At 40.4% G+C, this 23269-nt stretch overlaps 1 protein-coding gene and 1 long non-coding RNA gene across 6 annotated transcripts in view; one reads left to right on the plus strand and one right to left on the minus strand.

Moving 5' to 3' along the window:
• The window catches only part of LOC111247197 (uncharacterized), a 183087-nt gene extending 161699 nt beyond the window's left edge, over positions 1 to 21388 (plus strand). The window contains exons 3-8 of one of the 2 annotated variants that reach the window (XR_015319063.1): positions 9664 to 9726; positions 11889 to 12039; positions 13116 to 13345; positions 13769 to 13916; positions 14251 to 18037; positions 18881 to 21388. Coding sequence is in view for 1 of the 2 variants with exons in the window: in XM_022797853.2 (XP_022653588.1) it covers positions 9664 to 9726; positions 11889 to 12039; positions 13116 to 13345; positions 13769 to 13916; positions 14251 to 14353 (695 nt within the window). In the remaining variant the exon portion in view is untranslated. Of the gene's footprint in view, positions 1 to 9663; positions 9727 to 11888; positions 12040 to 13115; positions 13346 to 13768; positions 13917 to 14250 lie in introns of both variants that reach the window. The other variant, XM_022797853.2, reaches the window with a different exon arrangement.
• Positions 16650 to 23269, minus strand: part of LOC111255389 (uncharacterized) — a 13456-nt gene continuing 6836 nt past the window's right edge. The window contains exons 2-4 of one of the 4 annotated variants that reach the window (XR_015319090.1): positions 17520 to 17979; positions 17081 to 17350; positions 16650 to 16795 (exon numbers count right to left, since the gene is read on the minus strand). This is a non-coding gene — a long non-coding RNA (uncharacterized LOC111255389). Of the gene's footprint in view, positions 17351 to 17519; positions 17980 to 22940; positions 23076 to 23269 lie in introns of all 4 variants that reach the window. The other 3 variants (XR_015319088.1, XR_015319089.1, XR_002675463.2) reach the window with 3 other exon arrangements.

Genomic DNA, 23269 nt, shown 5'->3' on the forward strand with positions numbered 1-23269 from the left:
ATACTATATGCTATTGCGCTGCAGGCTTTAGTATCTTCGACATAATAATAGACCCACTAAGTTTCATATGAGCTGCCTACCTCTATAAACGCGTAACAGCAATAGTAGCTTTATTAGATCATACAAAAATGTCTTATGCGATAGACATGCAAGCCAAGCGATTTGGAAATGTCTAGGTTAAATAGCCGTAATGGATTTCGCATGAATTAGCTGGCCGCAGGGTGCCTTTTGCCTTATAGGGCTCACGCATAAATAATAATCAATCACCTAATGGGCAACACTATAATGCTTCAGACCCACTTATAGAACTGTAGGTCGTTAAGACGGTGGTTTATAAGAACTTTCGACGTCCACAGCTTGTATGTTTGCAGGCGCTACATCAAGCACACAAACGGCGAACTGCAGTCGTAGATTGTATTATACGAGACGTAAATAACGTTCAATGAACATATCCAAAGAGAATCAATATGCAAATATACCTTTTTCAACAATCAGAAATGGCTTGAACCCGACGTTAGCTTTCGTTTAATAAGCGGAGGAATACGAGTCCTGGATCTTTGAATCTGATAAAGCAAACAAAAGTAAGAATAGTCGATGATCTAATTCTTATTTGCATAGCTCTTTATCAAACTTCGTTCCTCTTAACGATAACTTCCTTAGCAGGCTTCCCATGACTTATCTTGTAAAGGACAATTGCGTCAGTTTCACTCGGCGATAATTGTCGCTAGCACAAATACCCCAACTTTTGAAACTATTGCTACTGTCCTGAATTAATATTTTACCTGACGGTGACCTGTTTGCGAGTAGGGCCTCGCTTGAAGGACGCGTAAAGGGTCACATGTGGACACTGAAATAACTATCGGGTATTTGTGTCGAAGCAAATAAGGTACCGGCTGTTCAGCTTCGGTGACCAAAGCTCGATATTGCCTCCGTAAGCACTACCTGTTTTTGCCAAAGTCATTGTTGAAAATCTTACTAACATATTACTCGGAAACTATGTCTCACTGGCCTATCTTTGTTTACACGGGATAGTCGCTAAGTGTCTAAAGGGGACCACAGATAGTGAGAAGACTGCCCATGTGAGCTCTGCCAGTGGGCTGGATGGAACATCATCGAATTAAATTCGTCCACGTGCCACTTGTGCAGAGTGCAAGAGGAAAGCTTTTCGACCAAAGGTCGGAAGCATGAAATCGACGTGAGCTGCACACAAAAGGTTCCCTTTGATCGCCTTAGATCGTGCCTCTGCAACCCAAATACTTCAGCCGAAACGTTGGTAAAAGTCCTAGAGCACTAGTTATTACAAATATATATAGATATACGGACAACAGTACATACGTACGCGAAGACGGCTCGACGCAGGACATCGGCCAGCAAACCTAACAAACCGATGAGTCGCTCAAAAGAAGGGACAATGCAGCTAGCTATAGGCGGTTCCGGAAACAACAGGCAGCACGCATGCATGTGTGTATGTATCCTATATGAGACTGTTACGATCTGTAACCAAATTTATGCAGACGATCGTGCTTGAAACTTATGCAGATTTCTATGACTAAATAATCTGAGCTTTTCAGCGACTCCTATGTTGAAATTTATAATAACTAGCAGTAATAATTCACAGCCCCTAAACGAGAATCGAAGTAAATATTTTTAGCCAAAGACTAATAAACGGCTAAGAGAGAGCGCGGTTTCAGTCTCTATTAATTAGAGCCTAATAAGGCCATCAAAATATCTATCTAAAAATTTTTTTAACCCATCTAATTTATACTGGTACTATAGAGTGTTAAGACAAGCAATCGGCATCCATTTACCAATAACACTGATCGGTTTCTGTCCGACTATCGATTGCCTTTGTAAAATTAGGCGCTCAAAATTAGATTGGTCTGAAAGATAATTGTAGTTTTGCCACACGTTCGATTTGCAGAGAACCCCAATGGATCGTCATAGACTGATTCGGGTCGACTCAGCCATTTCGAAAATATATATAGAACAGGTCAAGTTGTAATTGCAAGTTAATTACCTTTCAGTAGAGATTATTTCAACTATTACCTCACATCTTAATATAACTACGTATTTTGTTATTTTATAATAATAATATATAATAAGCTTACATCTGTATTGTGTGAGCTTCATTGTTTTATATATATATATATACATATATATTTATATATACATATATATATTCGATGGTGTTAACGCCTAATTAGTAATTTGGAATTTCGATCAGCCACTAACGTTTCCCATTAGAGTTTCTTAGAAAAATAACTAAAGATGCTTAGTTAGGATACAGTGTTACGCAATAAAGCAGACTTTGTTACACGTACAATAAAAACGAGAGTTATATTCAACCTCTGTTTTGTTCAAATTTTTTTAATTTCTAGGTACGTATTTCGTTGGCGCAGGAAATCACGCTTCGGCTTGGACTTGAGCCTATCTAGAGTATATTCGCGTCACTTCCAGCCCCCTCCGGCCGATTTTATTTATTCAGACAATCCAAAGTTGGATATGCATGCTATGCCTTTGTATAACCAGACCATTTGTTGTGCGCCTAATCTCTCAGATCGAGTTTATCGCAAAATCGTCTATATACACAATTCTCCCTAAAATGATCCCCACAGGTCACCAAACAACCACGTTACTTCGTCTTTGCTAACGCTTTCTTCGTAGAAAACATAAACAAGAACCAACTGCTCACTTATCTAGCAGGCGCACTACTACGAACTAGCGGCGCAACATCGTAATTTCGTGTGCTATCTATAGCGTTCGAGTATTTCGACAAACATATATTTTGCCAGTACTGAGTCTTCAAAATAATATCGGTTTTTTTATTGGACATACTATATTTTTATCATTAATTACACTTAGCGCAAGTTTCTGGCAACTTGTTCCGATTTACATAACTCGCTTTTACGCAACCCGATAGAAACGAGTATCATCAACGGCGCTCTGCACAATAACAACAATATCAGCACAGACATACAATGCTTGTATCGTTACGTGTAGTTTGTGTGCTCTCGAGGCATTAAACGGCTTTGTTGGCTATATACTTAGCGATTCCTCTGCCGAAAAACGTGCCACTCGGCCTTCCTGCGAGCTGGACTATTGGTTATAGGCAGCACCTGGTCTTGTTTGGGACGCCGTCGTAGGTACTATCTATTCGTGTTAGCTTAGCCTTCCTCATAGACTGAGAGACCGAAGTGGGCGAGGAAACGAAGTCAAAGTGAGGTAACATTACGGTAGGTGGCCATCGCTTATTCGCGGGCACGCAACTAAATGTCGCAAATAGCACGCACCGTACACATTTTGCGCTCCCTGCTATAATCTGAGACCGATTGACGCGTCCTGCAGCAGCGGCGGTAGCGTACATGCTCCCTTAGATTGAAGGGTGGGCGGGGAGGGGTAATAAGTAGTTTCTCGTTAGTTTCGATGCGCAAAGGGAGAAGAGTCAGCATCACCGGTAACTAAGACCAATGACGGGAGGGAAATACTCAGTGGATGATTACAAAGGTGACGAAACGCCCTTGCGAGCAGAAGTGAGCTGGAAAACCCCCGGCTATTACACCTGAGTCATTTGCCGCTGCGTTATGTTTAAATTGAAGTAAATCAAGTTATTGTGCTGTGCGTTGACAGGGATTCAATAGAAATAATGGAAAAAGATATCATGCAAATGTATACAGATGACGCATTTACAGAGCAGAAAGAAAAAAATGGCTGATTCTCTACGCAACTTGAGCAAAGACGCAAAGTTTTGGGTCTAAGCAAGTAGTAGGGAAAATGTCCCTTTACTGGGTTCATAAGAGATTATTTCCATCCATCCCCAAGACACACGCCGATCTACCTCTATGCTATTTGTCCGCTTGACAGTTCCATAAGGCTCGTTGAAGCTGCAAGAAGGAGTGACCATATAACAGTGCGATGTAACAGTTTGCGTATATTAAGGCCATTATCGTATCGTCGTCAGCAAAAATGCTGATATTGCATTAGCTATTGTAAAGCCCAACGATACGACCAAAGTGACGGCTGCGATGATGACGAAATGATAGCGAAATTTGGTCCTAAACGACCCGCAGAAGTTCCAGATAAGATTTCCATTTGAACGTCCTTGATTGGTCTCAAGACGCTGCATCAACGTATATTTATCTCTCTGTCTATTGAACGCCGCTGTTAATTCCGTCCTCAGAAAGAAGGCGACGAGAGACAAGAATCTTCTCTCGTCTTACTTACACGATACACGAATGTCGACGATGGACACGATCTTACTCAATTACTAGTATTGGTATTTTTCTTCATGATGTACTTGCGCTCTGCTTCCCCCATACTAGTAATAATAATATAATTTGAACGCTGGTGTATTTGATTAAATATACTGGCTCGAGCTGTCTGAGAAAATATTAGTTTTTGCCTTATCTCGCTTGTAAATCTTCAAAATTGCTTGAGAGAAAATGATTTGTTCTCTAGTGTACCGTAGTGCGAAGTAAACAGCTATTTCGAATAACCAATCGATGACAGTCGGCCCCTTGAGCCTTGATTTTAGGTTTTATTGTTAAGGGACAGAATAACTGTTTTATGTTTTGGTGTTGATGAGACGCTCGAGAACGGTCACAACTAAACGCCGACCATTTTTTTAGCTAGCCGCGCGGTTATTTGCTAACTGTATGTCAGTCTCTGCAAACGCGTCGAACGGGAGACGAAAGGCGTTCGGACGCCTGTAAAAAAAAAAACTTGACCATTTACTAGTATTAAATGGTTAAGGTAGTGACCAATGAGATGGATTGCGATCATTTGGTTACTACTATGCATAGACAGGCATACCACTTCACCTGTTGCGACGCCGAAAAATCTCTCCCTAATAATATCGAGATTGAGAACGAATTTATGAAATTGTTCTAACTATTACCCTACCACCGAACGATTCGTTGGCGCGTATGAAAATCTAGTTTTTGAAGCTACCCTTATATTATATACGTCCCGTGTATTTCCCTAGGTGGTTTGGCCGTCGAATAAGTCGCACAAGTTCCGGTAAATGCTCATTTGCCGGTTTTATGTAATGAGCTCGCAATTCTATCGTAGCAGTTAAATAGAAATGACGTAAAACAATCTTTACTAAGTAAAATGGAAAGCTGATAACAGAACCGTGAACAGCAGGCTGCTCGAACACTACGATATACATATATCCTGCTACTGTATTCCGGCTGCATTAATTAATACAAAACTTCGTAAACTATCCGCACTTTCAGCACAGATCAGGCCCTTATAATGCGGCATCGACACTCAATTTACGCTTTACTTCAAGACATCTCCTATTCTGCAAGGCAGTGGCGGTGAGCGTACGGCAGTCAATGCGAATCCCAGCGTTCGTTGGCCGAATAGACGTTAAGCGTTGTAACATATCGAGCAGCCCGCCCCAGTTAGAGTCTGCAACGCCACCGAGGTCTTGTTAAAACTTTTTCGTCGCGGCTGTACCGGAAATGCGTACGAAAGCATTTGTAACAGGTTCGAACTTCGCTAGTTAATAGCTAGCGCTCCGCTATCGACGACGGTTCGCTGGGTGAAGCATCATCCTTCGAAACACCCGTTGTGCGCCTTCTCCCCTAAAATAGTCCTGCATAGCGCATGGCTATATTAGGTATTGCGCTGGCTGAAAAGACGAACCTATTTTCGAAACATAGACAGTAAAGCACCGTACCGTGACGTCAATCGAATTCAAAACATTCCCATAACTATCGTTTACTGGCAATGTCAAGGCCAAACAAGTTACGGATGTCTCTTAATAGTTAGGCTAATAATAACTTGTAACTGTTTATTAATGGGCTAGCGATTTTCTATCTTGCCGTAATAGTATCTAAAAAAAATCTGGCGTAACTTTAAATGATACCCACCACGAGCGTTGCGTTAAGTAAAACGAAATAATAATATGTTGTACCTCGACGACGTTAAACGGATTAAGTCATCTTTCTTTCTGTTAACCGTACGGATTTCATTTATGTAATGATAATCAAGTTACGGCAGGCTGGGGTAGGGTTATCGAAGCCAACAGAGCAAGGATCGGCTTCTGTAACACGCGTTTCTATACTTGATATATTAAATCATTCCGGACCAGAACCGTAGGGTATTACTATAGGGGTTATCCAAAAAAGGATCCGTGGTATAATATTTTCCGTCGGTCGTTGGCTATCCGATCTGTTGCATTGGTGAGATATCAACGGTTCTAAACGGAGAGACGTGCAGGACGTGTCGTTTGCTAGAATAGGCACAGCCGTTGCCATTATCATGCAAATGTTGTTTCGGGTGTAAAAGAAGGTAGTTTTTTCCACGGCTACAGTCACTGCCACTATCGAACTAAGTAGAATAAGGAACCAAAGAACTTTTCATACGCAAACTTCTTGTGACCTTCAACGCGAATTAAATCTACGTCAGCGTTGGGCTGACGCAGTGCGGTTAGCCCGCTACCGACCCAGCCGTCCCGTCAGTTCAAATCGCCGAGCAGTAGTATCTCGCATGTTAGTACGAGCAGCTGCGAGGAAGTATGACAGTAATGAAGTTTTCATGCAGGAGGGAATACGCCTTAGAGTTTTAGAGTCAGCCAAATGAGCTGAGGTGTTGCATAAATCAAAGTCTATGCTATGAATTAGATTAGGCCGACGGGTGAAAGTAAACTTGCTTACCATTGCTAGATTTAATCGATGAAACAATAATCGCAAAATTTCGCATCATCATTTTCCACTGCTTAAGCTGGTTGTCTGTAAAGAATGATGAACCTTACATCAGAAGGTCGTTAGCTGCCTCTATCAGACACACGGCGGAACACCACTGGCCTATCACGACCTTCTGCCACGTTCTTTTCAAGAACGTATGAAAGTGAATGGATTGATATTTTAAAGGAGTTCATAGCTCTTGTAACGCAGTGAAAATATCAAAAGGGTGCCAAAAAATCAAGAAAATCGATTAAAAAAAGCCAAGTCCGTAAGCAATCATACTCAGCCCAAATGGTGTCTACTGTTAACATAACACCGGCTATCGTGCCAGAGGACCTAGGATTCGGAGCTTTCCGTATCCGCTTGAAAAAAGGAGATCTAAAATATCCTAATAGATTCGATATACTTTTCAGTATAAACTCTGACAGTCACTAAACGTAGCGCTCGATCGTACGACTCTACCAAACGCTGTAAGCATTAACTATTCATTATACTGATCTTCGGAAAGCGAGTGGCTTTCCTAGATACATTATCGCGAGCACGTATCTGTAGGTTTAACGAACACCTTTGCATGACTTGCCGCCCCCCTGCAGAGTCTACGAACGTCATTTTAAAGCTTCGTAACATAATGCTAGCTCGATCTCAGACTTAACAAGCCCCATTCGAGGTATATGATACGGCAGTAAAGATCAGAGGATTTTTACTCGTTTTTCCTTGCTAAAGTATTGCTATTCCAAGAGTGGTAAAGGCGCCATGTTATCCCAGGGCCGTTCTCATCAAAGTGATCAATATACTACGACTAAGATGTTTGTCGTAGCGGAGAGCATGTCGCTTTTAGAAGTTCGATCTAAATCAGTTTACCGGATATGATCACTTGGACGGATCAGGAGTTATTACTCGTCACGTTCATTTACGAATTTATCCAGCACTTCTTTGTGTTTCCTCGTATACACTAAGCACAAACTGATCGTGACAACACAACAAAAACGAAAAATACGATTTTTTACATTTTCATGTAAATAAATAATACGTTTTGTCCAGATCTAAATCACAATCCAGCTGATTGCAGCGCCTAAAAAGCCCTTAATAATATTATTAAAAAAATGCTACGATTAGTTTGTATTGTCCTGATGCCCGCCGTTCTTCCTGATGTCACTGTCAGGCGATGCTAAAAGAGCTCTTTTTTTCACAATGTATATATAGATAGTTAGAACGTAAGTCCGTCTATTTCAGTCATCAGTCTTAGATATTCTGAAACCGCGGGCCTATGTGACTCGCCAGGGAATGGCGCAGTAGCGATGCACGATATCGATAGCTTTCCGATTTGCTTTTTCCTCACGCCCGTGCCCCCTCATACCCTATCGATTTTTCTTCGCTCAAAAAGAAAGGCACAATATTTGGTCGTCTGTCGCCGGTGGCTTCTCTAACCCTTGCAGTGCTTCTATCGGCGACAACGCGTTGTGCAGACGAAAGACGAGTGCCTTATTTACCTTTAGGACTGCAAACGATTTGTTTCGCTATGATTTAGCCCGCCATTGGAATCGAATTTACCGCCGCGACTAACAATTGCGCGAACAGCCCTTTCCACAAATGCGCATTATTGCCGCTGCTATTGCTTCTGTTACATCTGCTGCGGAAGTTGTCGAAAAGTTCAATTCCCGATCTCCAGTATTGTCCTGGCTGGTCCATACTGGCGCACACTCGCTTTTGGGTAGATAACCAGTCCAGTACCATGATGCAAGTTCGGTTTCGAGTTTCCGTACCGATACTATTCGCTTCCTCGCTTGGAAGAAATAAGGATCTGGACAAATGGCCTTAACATAGTTCTCGTCAAATACAGTTTAACGAACTGCTTGGCTGAATGGCTGTTACAGCGTACTGCGTAACCGACCAAGCAGACAAAGTGATATCTGCCCTCGCTATTAGCCAGCATCACGTCCACTGCCATGGCTATGGCAAAAGAACTGCTAAAAATAGATGAAAAAAATTCATGAGATGAGGACTTGCACTGTTGATCAAACCAGAACGGCCCCATAAATTATTTATACGTTTGATTTTTTTATAACTGAGCAAGAGGGAAAGCTTCGGTTTTTAGCGATCATCACGGTCCATGTAGGAGGAAAAAAGCCCCGCAAGGGTAACCAGAACTCCAGCTACCGTCAAAAACGTTTGCTGCCATGATATGCACATCTTGTTTTACAGAAAACACTGTAAGCCTGTTCTACGGCTCGTCTGGATATCTAAATATGTCCAAATAGTGAATATTTACTTTGTTGTTTTTTTTTTTTGAGAGATCAACAATTCTTCCTAGATTTCAGAATTCCTAGACTTAATAGGCACTTCTAAATCGAAACGACTGATTTTTTGTCAGTCCTAAAATTTCTCGGCATCAACTATTTCTTACACGTTAATTATTAGCTAATAACTTCACGTTATTTTTTAAAGAACGACTTGGTTTTATGAGAAGTGCCGAATGTGCTGGCTACAAGCCGCAGATCGGAATACTGTTAACATTATAAAAGTGCTTTAAACGGTTGGGCCAGGTCGTCTGTTCTAGTGCAGTTCTTTTTTTTGGGTCTCTAATAGGTGTTTCTTTAAATATAGCGCTTTTTTATATGATAGGATTTGAAACAATAATCCCAATTTCATAAAAACCTGTTCGCATCAATGTTTTTTGAGATTTGAGTGAATTTACTTTTATATATAACAGATTTTGTGGAATAATAGCTTGTTATTTACGGTTCCTTTCTTTGCAATCGACTTTGGCTGTGCACGCAACCGCTCTGAACTAAGCGCCGCTTTTTCAAGCAATTTTCAGCCGTAACAATCATGTAAGAAATAGGACAATGAAAACAATCACCGACGGAGAGCCGATCGTAAACGTCAATACATTATGGCTCGCTGTCATATTTGCGTAGAAGCTAGCTTATTTATTGGTTCTTCTAATATATGTGTTTTTTATTCTTTTCAGGATCCAATTTAGTCGGAAAGTTCACCACAAGTGTCAAAAAGTTCGTCTCGGAGGTCGAATTCGGTAAGTTTTTTTTATTTTTTTACATCGATGGTGCCTATATATATATAGCGACATTATAACAAGTACAAATCAGAATACAGTTGTAAAGTAGAAAAAAAACGAGTTCTTAAGTAATTCAAGCAGGAGTCACCTTACGGTTTCTCTGATTTTAGAAGAACTACTAATGTTCACTTGTAAACCCTAACATCTTTGGTACAAAACTCCTTACGACCAATGGAGCACCTGGCATTGTTTCAAACATCTTTATGTTAAAACACGCTAGCTTTATACTGAAAGAGAGCCTGTCAATTTTATAATGTCCTAAAACTGGGTAGAACTCTGCGAGGGTCATTACACTTGCGACAGGCGACGCGGCCGACCTGAGTTTAGTGAATTTCAGGTTCATGTAAAGTATGGCCCTAATGAAGTCGCAGATTGAGCAAACTTCAAATAAGCATTAATCTTGCCATAGCAAACCTATTTCTTTCCCTCGACCATTTTTATTTGGCCAACATTGTGTGTGGTTGAAAAGAACAATGATCTGCTGCCGAGGAGCAAGATCGACAAAAAATGTTTGTCGAAAACAAGCACAATTTTCATATAAAAGAAAGGATCGTACACCTACATTAGAGCCCTTTCGAATATATGCCCATCTAGTGGGTACGTTTCAGGCTGCACCGGCCTGGAAGAGTTTGCTCACATGTCAAGTCTTTGCTTGGGCGTGGAGTTGGCCTTGACACATTTTTTTTCTTTATCCGCGCCTTGCTGCATACACGAAGCGTTCAACCAATTGGCCTCATAGAGCCCTTCTGTTCTTTCCGATATCAATGGAAATTCTTGTTTGGAAATTACTTGTCATTCGGAAGCTGGCCACATATCGGCATACGCGGTCATACTGCTTCAAGTTACACTTCTTACACAAACACCTTCCTACTGTTTTGGTACCCTGTCGTATTGTGCTCCTCTAGATTTGTATATTCCTACCCATCAACGTATACTGGGTCGCATTAACTGAGCTTTGCAACTTAATATTTGTTCATGGAAGCGTATCTTCGCCTCACGGAGCTAATCGAGTTTATCCCTAGATATTTTTAATTTGTAGTCTGAAACACTGACAGAGTAGATGTTTTATAATATTTTCGATGTAAACACTTTTTCCTTTCAATTAATATACTATAGAGTGTACGGAAGTAGCTTTTTATCGTGCATGACCTTATAAATAACGTAACAAGTATAGTAAATAAAGGGGTATTTATACACATTTACAAAATGTACGAAACGTACAAAAATTTGTGTGGTAGAGAATGTGTAAATTCGTCATTGTGCCTATCCTCTTCGTTCAAGTTCTAGTCTGTTCGATAGACATGTTCGTAAATAACATAAACTACTCTCGTTGTCAATTATATTACTCCGTTGATTCATATGGAAGGTTTCAGACGGGATTTCGGAAAGGAGTATAATTCTATTGATCCGGACGGCAACTCTATAGCTTTTTCTTTTCAGACATATGAATATACAGATAATGAGTAAAATACTTGCCTTTGTATAAGGTATTTTCACCAAATTTTCCCTAATATCTGTATGATCGTAAGAAATGCCATGGTGCATAAACCGACGATCCGTCTTCTATTTTAGCTATAAGGACAATGGTCTGAATATTTCATTAGGTATAACTATTTAGGCATCCAATGTGAGCACTGACGGGAAGCTATGGCAGAACATATATTCTAAGACGGAAGCGAAAATGTGTTCTTTCATTATAGAAGCTTGAAAGATTATAACTTCTGGAGATCGATGACGACCGAAAATATTCCCGAACTTGGAGCGTTCTGGCCAGCGTTCGTGTGGCTTGACCGCCATAACGTAGATAAAATACAGATAACAACGATTTGCGTTTATTATCAGAGGGCTAAAGTTACCCTTCTATTTACATCACGAGTAGTCCTTTCATTTCTAGCCTACTAGGATCATTTTCTAGCTAGTTTTGAACGAAATAGATTTTATGTAATAGTAAATTAAAGAAAATCATTCGTAAGCACGAATAAGAAATTATTGTTTTTATTAAAAATTTTTTTTTAAATTAGCTGAGTTTAGCATACACTGAATGGATCTAACATTTTGAATAAGAATAGAGTACGCATATCGTATAATTAATGAAATGCCTGTCTGGAAATGTATTTCAGACCACACTCGCGAGAGCGCCACCCAGCTCTCGCAGCGATTGTTCTATATGAACACCCGAATCACTAAATCATACAATACGGTGCGAAATGCCCTTACGACGTTGCACGAAAAATATGAGATGTCCAAAGCGGAGAAAAATGTCGTCAGGAGGTAAGCAAAGGGCAGGCATGATCAAATATAGTCATCGCTGTTCAAGTCTACATACACGCCGCGTCTAAAAAGCAGCACAGTTGCTAAGCTTACGTACTTATTATACAATTATTACGTTACGACTCAGCGAAACGGTAACAAGAACTGGGTTTGGGCTTTATTTGGATATACAACTACAACAACTCTTTGGACATTCTCTCTCCCTCCCTCCCTCCCCTCTCTCTCTCTCTATATATATATATATATATATTTTTTTTTTTTTTTAATTATAAGGTTGCAAAATGTACACAAAAAAGTGCATGTATGTGTTGAAGCTTTGATGATGGAGCCACGCATGATGCGTCCTCGAGGCATTAAGTAATGAAGTTTATTTGTTGGACATTAAAATGTCGTTTGGAGTTATTCTATAATAAATGTTCGGCCATGTGTGCACCTGTATGCGATGTAAATGTATGCACGTGGCTGAGTTGAATATTAGTAGTCTTTGTACAAAAGGGCGAACATACATTTTTGTAATTTTCTGTAAAGTCTATCTAGAAACTCATTAGTAGCTAGGGCGCCCATAAACGTAGGCAGGTATTTAATGGAATCATACCATGCGCCAATGCTTGTGATCGAAATAAAACTATATCACGCAAGCATTATTCAGTAAGCTATTGCTTTTCATACGACTTCAAAATGACATACTAATTCACGTAACTCTAGTATTGTTTAAAAACATCGGAAGCCCCTTGTCTAGCATGGTACGGCTATGTTAAACGTAAACACATTTAGCTTTCAATTTCGAATACTAGCAACCGGGCCGATCGAAAGCATTTACTCTTCCTGTGCATCTTTTTCGAACGGCAACAAACTTCTTCTGCCGCTTTGGAGACCTCGCAGCCACACTTACCAACGACAAAACCAAACTCGTAACAATCAATAGATATTTGTATATACAAAAAAAGGCTGTTTTAAATCCACCCAGCCTAGAGGCAAAATCATACAAGCTATCCCGAGTTTTTAAAGCATTCGTAAAAGTAAAAGGCACAAGCGTTACCAGAGAAGCAGCTAGATAAAGCAATATATTCTTTCAGGTATGGAACTTTCAAGGTAATGGTAAAAGACGTTATTAATTTAGACACGCAGTACTGGCTACTGTTGGATATACCCAAACAAGAAAAACAGGAACAAGTGACTACGTACGTACTACGTACGTGCACTTGTCTCGAAAAGGCCGGGGAATCGCGGACGGTGGATTGCCAGAAGCCAAAGAACACGCAAGAAGAAGAAGCCATAGCTAAAGAAAGAAAGGCACGTCTTGACGGTGAGTTCACTATTAAGCAACTCTTCTTTATGAAACCGCTGAAATCGAACTCAGCTTCCTGAATAACCATCTATAAAGCAAAAAAAACATATTTTTTTTTTACTGAAAATTAAATTTCAAAACTCAGCAAGAAACCACCTACAATCGGCAAGCTACACTTTTGAATCGGACATTAAGCGCAAAGTGTACACAAACAATGCCTTCTTCGGAACTATCAGACAGATTTTAGCCGTGATGCTTGCTTGATTCGAGATCTCAATGAGATCCAAGATGTCCTTGTTGTTAATAGAGCACAGTATTGAGCGCGACGCGCTTTGCTCTATATTGCTACATGCATGCGCATTATCTTAGCTTGACGTTTGCAAAGACCTACTGCAGACATTGACGAGGCCTACGAATAAATTTCAAATTTCCAATTTTTAGCAATGACTGTGAAGGAAATTGAAGACGAGAATACGCAAACTATAAACGATCTTTACCGCCTTCTCAAGCGATATTCGGCCCTTAAAGGGGTCGTTCACACCCTCAGACTTGCCTACCAGGACTCCAAAGTATACCCGTTTATACCGAGGTAAGAATAGCTGATTACGTTGCAACTACCATTGAGCAAGCATTCCTTATTCGTTGTTTACAGATCCGAAGGTTTTAACGACATCGTTTCGATGAGGTGTGATGTGAGATTGCGACAAGTTTTGTATTGGTTCGAGTTCTGATCTTTTTATCCCTATCGGAGAACTTATTAAGTCTCCGATGTAATTTTTAAAAATACAAATACTTATAGTATGGTTCTTAATTGATTTGTACGTCTCTAGCAAGCTCACATTAGCGTAAAATAGCCGATCATACATAGCGGTTTCAGCACCCATATATCATAGCTAACTGACGCATGTCTAAACCTCTTTCAGGTACAACATGCTAAAAGACATGATTAAAGGCGTACTTCGTGATCCCAATTACATGGAGGTGTGCCACGAAGACATCAACCAGTACGAGGATGAGGCCTGCTAGAGCTACGGTTATATCGCGTAGATGCAAAACGTGAAGCAAGAAAATGTTTATAGGCGTAGCGACACAGTGGGAGTAAATGAAGCTTTGGACATTGTGAAGCCGGAAATAAATTGAGAGAGAGAGAGAGAGAAAGGGAAGGACAAACAAAAAATACAAAATTTTGATGAAACTACTTCGATTATTCTTACTGCTGTAGCAGTGTACAACATATCTGTATTTTTTACAAAGTATGACATGAAACCAATAGTCGAATGGAAAAAAACAGAAGTGAAGCCTCGAGGGAAACCATGGCCATGACAAAGAGTAGGAGTTACATAAAAAGTATGCACAGAGCGGTTACTTAGCATATAAATAAAGAAAAACTTTTACAATGCCAATTCATTTTCATGTCTTCTACGCGTTTAGTCGAAGACAGCGGTGCTCAGATGAGCCATCGAGCAGTTGCTAGCAAGTGCGGAGCTCAAGAATAACCGTAAAGGAATAGAGCAAAAATTCCCGAACAATGAAGCATTTCGCGCTTTTCTCTGATCAATCAGGGTGCACAGACTAAACGACGAAAAATTAAAATATAGATAACAAACGTACAATAGCCCAAGTAAATCAATGTTTACCATACGCTGTCCCTACACGTTTTCCTCAAAAGCAGATCTTATGGCAAGCAATATTTGACAAGCGCCCTCCGAAGCTCATTACAGAAAATGGTTTCTGAATTTCAGCGACTACTTCTTGGTAAGGACTTTTTTTAACAACTGTCATCGAACGAAGAGAATAGTGATCGGTAAAATGAATTTCGATTCTTTGAAACGACCTTTTTCAAAAAACTTATCCTAGAAGGCGTACCGATTGCAGAAGCTAAAAATACAGGGCAGAAACAGACGCAAGAGATTCAAGCTGTTTCAGCTGACACGAAAATCTTGCACCGACATAGCACTGTCAGGGAAGTGGCATTTTTTAGAACTTCAAGGACAACGTCAACAACGCAGTACTTAGCTGGAGTGCAAACAAAATAGGAACGAAAAACTCTAGCAATCGAGATGTTAGCCATAAGAACAGCTGATCGGCAACTAACTAAAGCTTGAGGAGATAGAACGGGGCGCACGGCAAGAAACGAAGCCGAAGGAACTGGAAACAGGAGTCAGCCTACCAGGAAAAAGACAAACCGAGGCGAAATACGAACCAGCCCTAATAATTTTGACATTTGTGGGAGAATTCCAGGCGATGACGGCAATAGACAAACAGATGACTATAACGAATGGCCGTAGATCGATAAGCGCAAGCTTACAAAACGAGAGGCTTTCCGCTTCACCTAATGGAAGCTCTAATCTCCAGTTGGCGCGCGTGTAACGCGGACAGGCTATCACGCAATACAAATTGAGAACGTTATGCCAGCAAAGCTGCACATAACTAATTACCTATAACTACTTGGCTTGGTCTTCTTAACCCTCGTAATGTTACCATTTCGAATATTATTACAAATGTACCAATAGCATAACGCTCTCCAATACAATGACCGTTATGCGAATCATAACCGGATGAAGAGTGATCTCATCTATAATACACGTGATAATATAGATCGAACGCGTCATCGAAAATCAACTCTGGCAAATGTTCTGTCTACCTTTCAATTCAATGCCTCGTGGCTAGTAGCGACTTCAAATAGATACCACAAATGCAGTCGTCGCAGCATCTGTAAAACAAATTCATAGGAAAAACAACTACAGTAATGATCATAATCATACAACCTCTTCCGAAACAGCGCCGCCTTAGGATAGGGATAGTATTAAGGTGACTGACTAGTCCGTCACGCTGTTTTCATGCATAGCCGAACCTACAAAACAGCAAACGGCAAAAAGAGCTAAGCTATAGCAAACTGTAGCACGATCCGATAATGTACTACATAATAAGAATAACGAAGATGCAAGAAAAAATTAAACATATATATTCCCAGGCAGAAACTTAAAGGAAATTTCAAATGCGACCTCAACGAAGGAGAGCATTAGCGGAAGCGGTGACTGAACAAGACAAACCCGCAAAGCCGAAATAGTCAATTACAACAGAAACAACTCAGAGTCATTAGAACGCATTGTTCCTCTTAACCTACCTATTTGGTATTACGGTTTTTACCGGGATTCTGGCATCCCATTGATATGGCAGCAATTATGGAGCTGTTTGTCGATACCGTCAGACTTAGGTGAATGAGAACCTCATGTAAATCTGGCACTGACCAGTCGGCAGATTGCATCTTACAAAAGTAAAGCTGTAAAAACGGTAGCACACAAACTATGGCGCTGCATGATAATAATACAGTAAGTACATTTATTAGTTATGTAGATAGCAGCCCTAAGCGTGCTGCCGGGTGATATCCTGCACGTATTCGCCTTCGCTAATCGATGCGAGGTTCAAGATGGGCTGGTAACGGCACGCAATGACCACCAACGAGCGCTTTATTGAAGAGAAACGCAAGCGAATTGATCGATTTATTCATAGGTTCGTCAGCGGTCTTTTCGAATTGTAATACTGCAAATACAATACAAAATATACTAAAAATACAAGCATACATTGTCGAAATGTTCATAGATGAAATTATCGGCCGCCCTGGGGCGGGCAGGTGGAGTGGACCAGCGATCATCGGTACAATAACTATCGACCATCTACGGTTGTTTTGTACAACGGCGATCTACAATACGTACATAAACGGGAGAACTCTGGCGGACGTATATTGAGTACCTTCAACAAAAAAGCAGCTGGATAGATGAAACGAAGACCGATTCCGCTTCAAAATGCATTGGAAGGCTTCACTATTTGTTGTTACCTTCTCAAAGGCCAATTTATTGAAGCTATGTTGTGGAACAGCAAAGTTCGGCATTCAAGTCGTTCGCAAGTTTAATCTCTCTGCCAGTTCTAGGACAACCCGAAGGAGGGGCCTGCGTGGCGTGGCGTCGCAGGCTTGTCAATGGCCTGCCATCCTTATGATCCCCTTCACGAAAGCAACGATGCCTATAAAATATTAATAGAACAAACAGCTCATTTGAGCACTGAAGAGATACGGGGAAATTGCTAAACTTGAGCTTTGCTATCATAAATGTCCAAAGTGCTAGATCAAATCCAAATATGTGATCTGATACGATTCATTACTAAGACCTTCAAATACTCAACAAATGCTAACCATTTAGTAGAGTCCTTGGGGATTCAAATCTGAAATGGCACATGTATCAAATTTGCAAACCACACTTCCTATTGGCAATTTCATTAGGGTTACAGTAGTTTCTTCAAAACTCTACCGGTGCCAGAATACCAAGCATAGATTAGGGTTGACGCTGTAAGCCCTAATTTCCGTTGATGGCCTTCAGCTTCACGTATATTATATAGAGTGGTTCACTACTTCAGATGAGCTGTACAAGGCTAGCTGAGCAGATCTTTCTGTTTATATTTGACCAACGAGAATGGCAACGACAGGAGTAGGTTCGAGGCTGCGGAAGCCTATCTTTATTGTAAATGTCACTAACTAAGGGGTCTACGGATTCGATGTCAAGGTGGGTCCACGATGCAAGCGACCCCTAGCGGCCAGGGGCGGTAACCGGGGTCACTTCTTAGATGTGTTTCCAGAGCTTCCTCCGTCGGGCCTTCTGTGAAAACAGGGAAGAGGTGACGTTAGAAGAGGACCCCGGTCGAGCCTTAGAAAAGGTTAGTGTCGCCGTCCGGAACCTTGGTAGTCGCCAGTGGAGCGAGTATGTAGCAACTTTTTTGATCCGCCTCAAGGAATAAAGGGGAGGCGTGTGTCAGACAGCCTATACCCGGACGGCTTGTCTCGAACAAATATATCACTACAACAACAATAATAATTAGTAAATAATCAAATGGTACTAATTATGATACAACGAATACAGGTACTAACAATGCTAATATTAATAATAATACTGACAAAATAGCGATGAGGATGGCAACCAATATATAGATCGTAGAGTCGGGGCGTATTTACACTGATTGCTAGTTACAATGTCTCAGTTGAGGTATTAATTATTATAACAATAATAATACTAAAAACGATAATAATTATGATGATGATGATAATAATAATAATGATTATTTGGGATGATGTTCTGGGGGGCAAAGACGAAAACAACGGTTTGCAGAACACGAAGATCGGAGATCAGGTATCTGGTGTTAGGTACTGATGTAAGGATGATAAGTATATACGATTGCGTATTATTGTACAAAGTATAATAACAAAATGATTTAAGAACGCCGCTAGCTATGACATCGACGTCATTTGATTAGCTGCGAGACAGTCAGAACGGAGAAATGGCGACACGGAAAGGAAAGACGTTCGAAGAAAAATATCCGAGAAAAAAGCTTGAGCCAAACAAAAGATGGGCGAGAAAATGAGAACCATAGAATATGAATGATGATCAAGTCATGTCACTCGAAATCATATCGATATCACACAGCATAATTTTAATCATTATCATCCTCGTCATGATTGTTTTATTTTAAGAAAAAAAAAAACTATTAATTAAACTTTTACAGATGGGAACGCACTCGGACAGCAGGAATCGCACATACGGCGAACCCAGTAGGATCAACAATAACCGAAACAAAACGTCATAAAAAAAAACAAGTGATCAACTAACCTTGTCACCATCAGTCTTCTATAAGAGTACAAAAGTCTGAACCGGAAAAATGGGTTAAAATACACGAAAAACACCTTGCTCTTACCTTTTCCTCCCACTCCTATCAAACTGCCGAGATCTTATTAATATTGTCGTTGTTAGCATCATAATGCATACAAGCGATTTTGGCTCCGCTCTAACGAACGAACGGAGACACAGCGGTATCGTTACGATTATCGTATATTATAAAGATGTCTGAAGCAAGCAAAGCGTTTAGATTGACTGAGTTCGTAGTCCGTTTAGATGAATACGTAGCAATTAGAAAGAAGAATAGAAAAGAGGGGTTTATCGACTTCAGCTTAAGAGTTTTTACTATAAGGCGGACTGGATGCCCAAGCAAGTGTAAGAGACCTTCAACAATCGAAGGAAGGAATTTTTCAGTTATGATAACCAATGGTAATGACGATTCTATTGATGACAACGAAAATGGTAATTATTATTACCCGAGTCTGTGAAAATGCTAAGCCAGGAAACGACAGTTATCAATTACTAAGGAATATTGCATGGTATATATATATATATATAGATATATATATAGCCAACTCATGTATCTATCTACATAATTACTGTCATTGAACAAGACTATACTCATGAATGATGATAAAGAATTATAGCAAATAATCACAGTACTACCTCCTACACGAATGCTGCAAAATACTCTTCCTACACGTATTATCATCGGCATTACTAGAAAGAGCCATGTGTGTCTGCGCATATATGCAACAAAACTCTTGATGACTTTCGTCTGTCTCAAAATTTGATCATCAAGTAGGTCTATTTAAGGCACACCTGGCTCTTGACGATACTGACAGTGGTGCAGACCGATCACCGAAGACTCAATAAAGAAGCATTGATGTCCTATGACGGAATGGATTGAAATTACCACTAGCCAAATAAGACACTTTCGATTTGTATTGACAGTAAGTTGTATGGTGATCGTGAACTATGAAATTGCTTCCTCGTCTAAAATCCTCCACCAAACCCGCTGATGATCTGCACATGAGCGTTGTGAGTGAGGCAGTTTGAAGCAGAAGACTCGAGAGAAAGAAAGAGCCAGAGCGAGTTGAGGAGCGAAAGGATGTAGCCGGATGGTGTAGAGGATCTGCTGCGCTACAGCGTTTTACACTGATTACGTAGTTATTGTTGTTTCAGGCCCAGGGGCCCTGAAATCTTAGACGAAGGAGCTATTCGGATGGCGTGAATCTCAACGGTCTGAGGAAGCCTAACGAAGGATAACGGAGTTGCAGAAGATGAGGGAAGGACAGGAACAAGTGCTTAGAGATGAGCTAGAGGCCAAGCAAAGCTTGGGAACACTGCGACAATGGCTACGGAGTGGACTAGAAGTTCGTTCACCAAGAGAAGTCACATGCCATGTTCATAGAGCCACGGACAGCTCAATAAGCTATATTCTAATAACTCTGATCGAAGTGGTGAGCTAAGACGATGTGTAGTAACCGGTGTCAACTTAGGAAGGGTCCCACAAATATAATACACATATAGATGGGATATACATGTATGTATATATATATATATATATATACATATATATATATATATAGAATGGGCGACCCCATGTCGGAAGATATGAACCTATGCGGAATCGCCGGCGCAAAATAAAAGCGGCTAACACCACGACCATGCTCAGTTAATGGAATTGCATCTATCAGTATATAGGACAGCGTCGGTGGCGCTAACTCTGTGTCAGTCAATATCTATTCTCATGAATGATATTGCTACAACGGGCCGATGTGGGACGGTCCTACACTTCACTGCCGTCAACAAGGAAACACACCCAAATAAAAAAAAAAACAGCTTTCGTTGCCAGCGAATAAGAAGAAAGATAAACTGATGCTTAACGGTAGTAATTTTGATGGTGATATTATGATTACAATTTGCGAATCGTTCAGTGGTTCGTGAATGACGTAGCACTTGACAGCTGAGGATGATGAGTAATGCTTCGTCACGTTAAAGATAAAAGCTGGGTAGTTTTTCAACCTCGATGACGGTGTGGGTAGAATGCCGAACGTACAACCGTGAGATGTGAAGTTTTGTCCCCAACTGAGGTTTCAACAAATTGTTATAGTTCTTCATTTCAGTTGAGCGTACAGTTGCATTCCAACGTCAATGCTATTAGACTTCGCACTCGTAATAGATCAGAAAATTGACCCATCGTCCCCATTTATTATTGCCCATTACGTGGTATCGGTATTGAGAGATTCCAATTTTCAAAAAACAAAAAAACCTTGTGTGAAGATATCCGAGTGAATGACGATCACAGCGTTAATGGTAGCACCATAAAATGATGAGCATCATTCAGTCAGAGAAAATGAATAAAACTATAGTAATTTTAATATTAAAAGTCCTACCGAAGAGCTAGTCACTGACATATAGAATATTAAAAAATAATTGCGCTGTGGCCTACTCTACCGCAAACATCGCGGCATGGAAGAAAAGTTGAGTGCAAAGCATGTGTAAAGATAGTTTAGCACTAAAGAGGAAGTGGAGATTCGTAGGCAGTAGTTACAAGTTACTACATTCGAACTTTTCTAATCGCCTACCCAAAAATAATTAACGAATAGGCTCATCAATTCATCTTGGACGGAAAAGGATTTTGTTGTGGCTATCTATCTGTTCCTAGGAGAGTGCAAGGCATTTCTCAATGGTGACGGAAGTGGAATCCCATGAACAGCGAATCGTTGATGGCATTGACGAGATAGTAATGACGGCTAAATATAAGAGTATCAATCCCATAAATCAGAGCATAGTCAATGGTAGAAACGTGGTTCATCTTGATTCTGGGAACGGCCCTCTTTAAACTCCCCGGTCCGCCCCCACAGGCTTGAACTTGACTTTCAATTAAAATGGGAACTATCCGCAGCCAGTATTGGAATGTTATTAACGACCTTTCAACCTTCCATTTTCGTAGTGATATACAGATGCCTGTCTAGATAGTCAAAAGTAAAACCGAAGTTCGATTTTTCGTCCAGAATTTAGGGGACAATGACCATATTCAAACCAAATGTTCCTTTATATATATATATATATATATATATATAATGCACTTGACATAGGGTAAAAATTAACAGACGAAGCGGATAAGGAATGCTGAAACAAAAATCTTACTACTATTAATTGGAGAGTATGTGCCGAGATGGAAATACATATCCAAAAAAATGATGTGTAAACAGAAGATACAGAACACCAGGGAATGAAACAGTTCGTAAACCGAATTCTAGTGCTATCTAAATAGATATGTACATCGACCATATGGAATACATAGGAGAAAGGAGTATCAATAGAGCGTAGGTGAAATAAGCATTATTCGCACCCGCGGAAGACTTCGAAGGGACCTTGAATATTAAGGTTGTGAGCATAGCCCTTGCTTCCATTAAAGGATCTTCTATTGCGTTAGTTTGGTATGTTTTTGTTCTATTTATAATGAAGGAAGAGAACGAATACACCGCGTTCACCCGAAAAGTAGCAAAATGCTCATTGCTGCGATATTTGTTCGCTCAGATCGTGGTTTCATCGGGCACAAACGATTGCGTCTGACCACGAAGGGTTGACGCCCACCTAAATATCCGTATATCGCGTGTGAACGTCTCGTAGCTCAGGTTTAATCGACTCGACGATTTTTTGTGCGTTCGCTATCGTCGAATATGAATATTGGTTGACGTATGTTTTGCCTGTAATTTCGTATTACTCAATATGAACTCCTAACGCCTTCGGTTCGTGCAAGGTAAAAAAAAAACTGATTTCTATTCGAAAAATATATTTGTTTTAATAATTTGCGCTTCGTTTAGCCTTTATCTATAGTCGACTGATCAATTTGATTTTGTATGAAGTTTGTTTGACTACTTAGTTTTCATTGCCTTCATCATTCTTCTGCATGCGTTCTACATACTATGCGTACATACTTCCTTGAAGCAACCTGCATTGCTGCGTCTCTCTGATGACACGCAGTGCGCTCCGTTGAATTAAAACCGTTTGCTTTCCGCAAGACTCATCCGGGCCAAACATTGTGATACTAATGTTACGAACCACTGATAGCTCTTCAGTATGTGACAAAAAGCAGGAGACACCCAAGAATACAAAAAAACAGGTATATAGTGGCATGTAGCGGAGAAGGTAGAACGTAACTTCCGTCGGGTGCGGAATCAAGCCAAAAAAAGGGAAGCATACTCTCTTAGCACCACAATTTATTAAAAATAGAGTTGTAATAAACAGTAATTAGCATTGTTATATA

Source organism: Varroa destructor, unplaced genomic scaffold (genome assembly GCF_002443255.2).
Source record: "Varroa destructor unplaced genomic scaffold, Vdes_3.0 BEIS01000001.1, whole genome shotgun sequence".
Lineage (NCBI taxonomy): Eukaryota > Metazoa > Arthropoda > Arachnida > Mesostigmata > Varroidae > Varroa > Varroa destructor.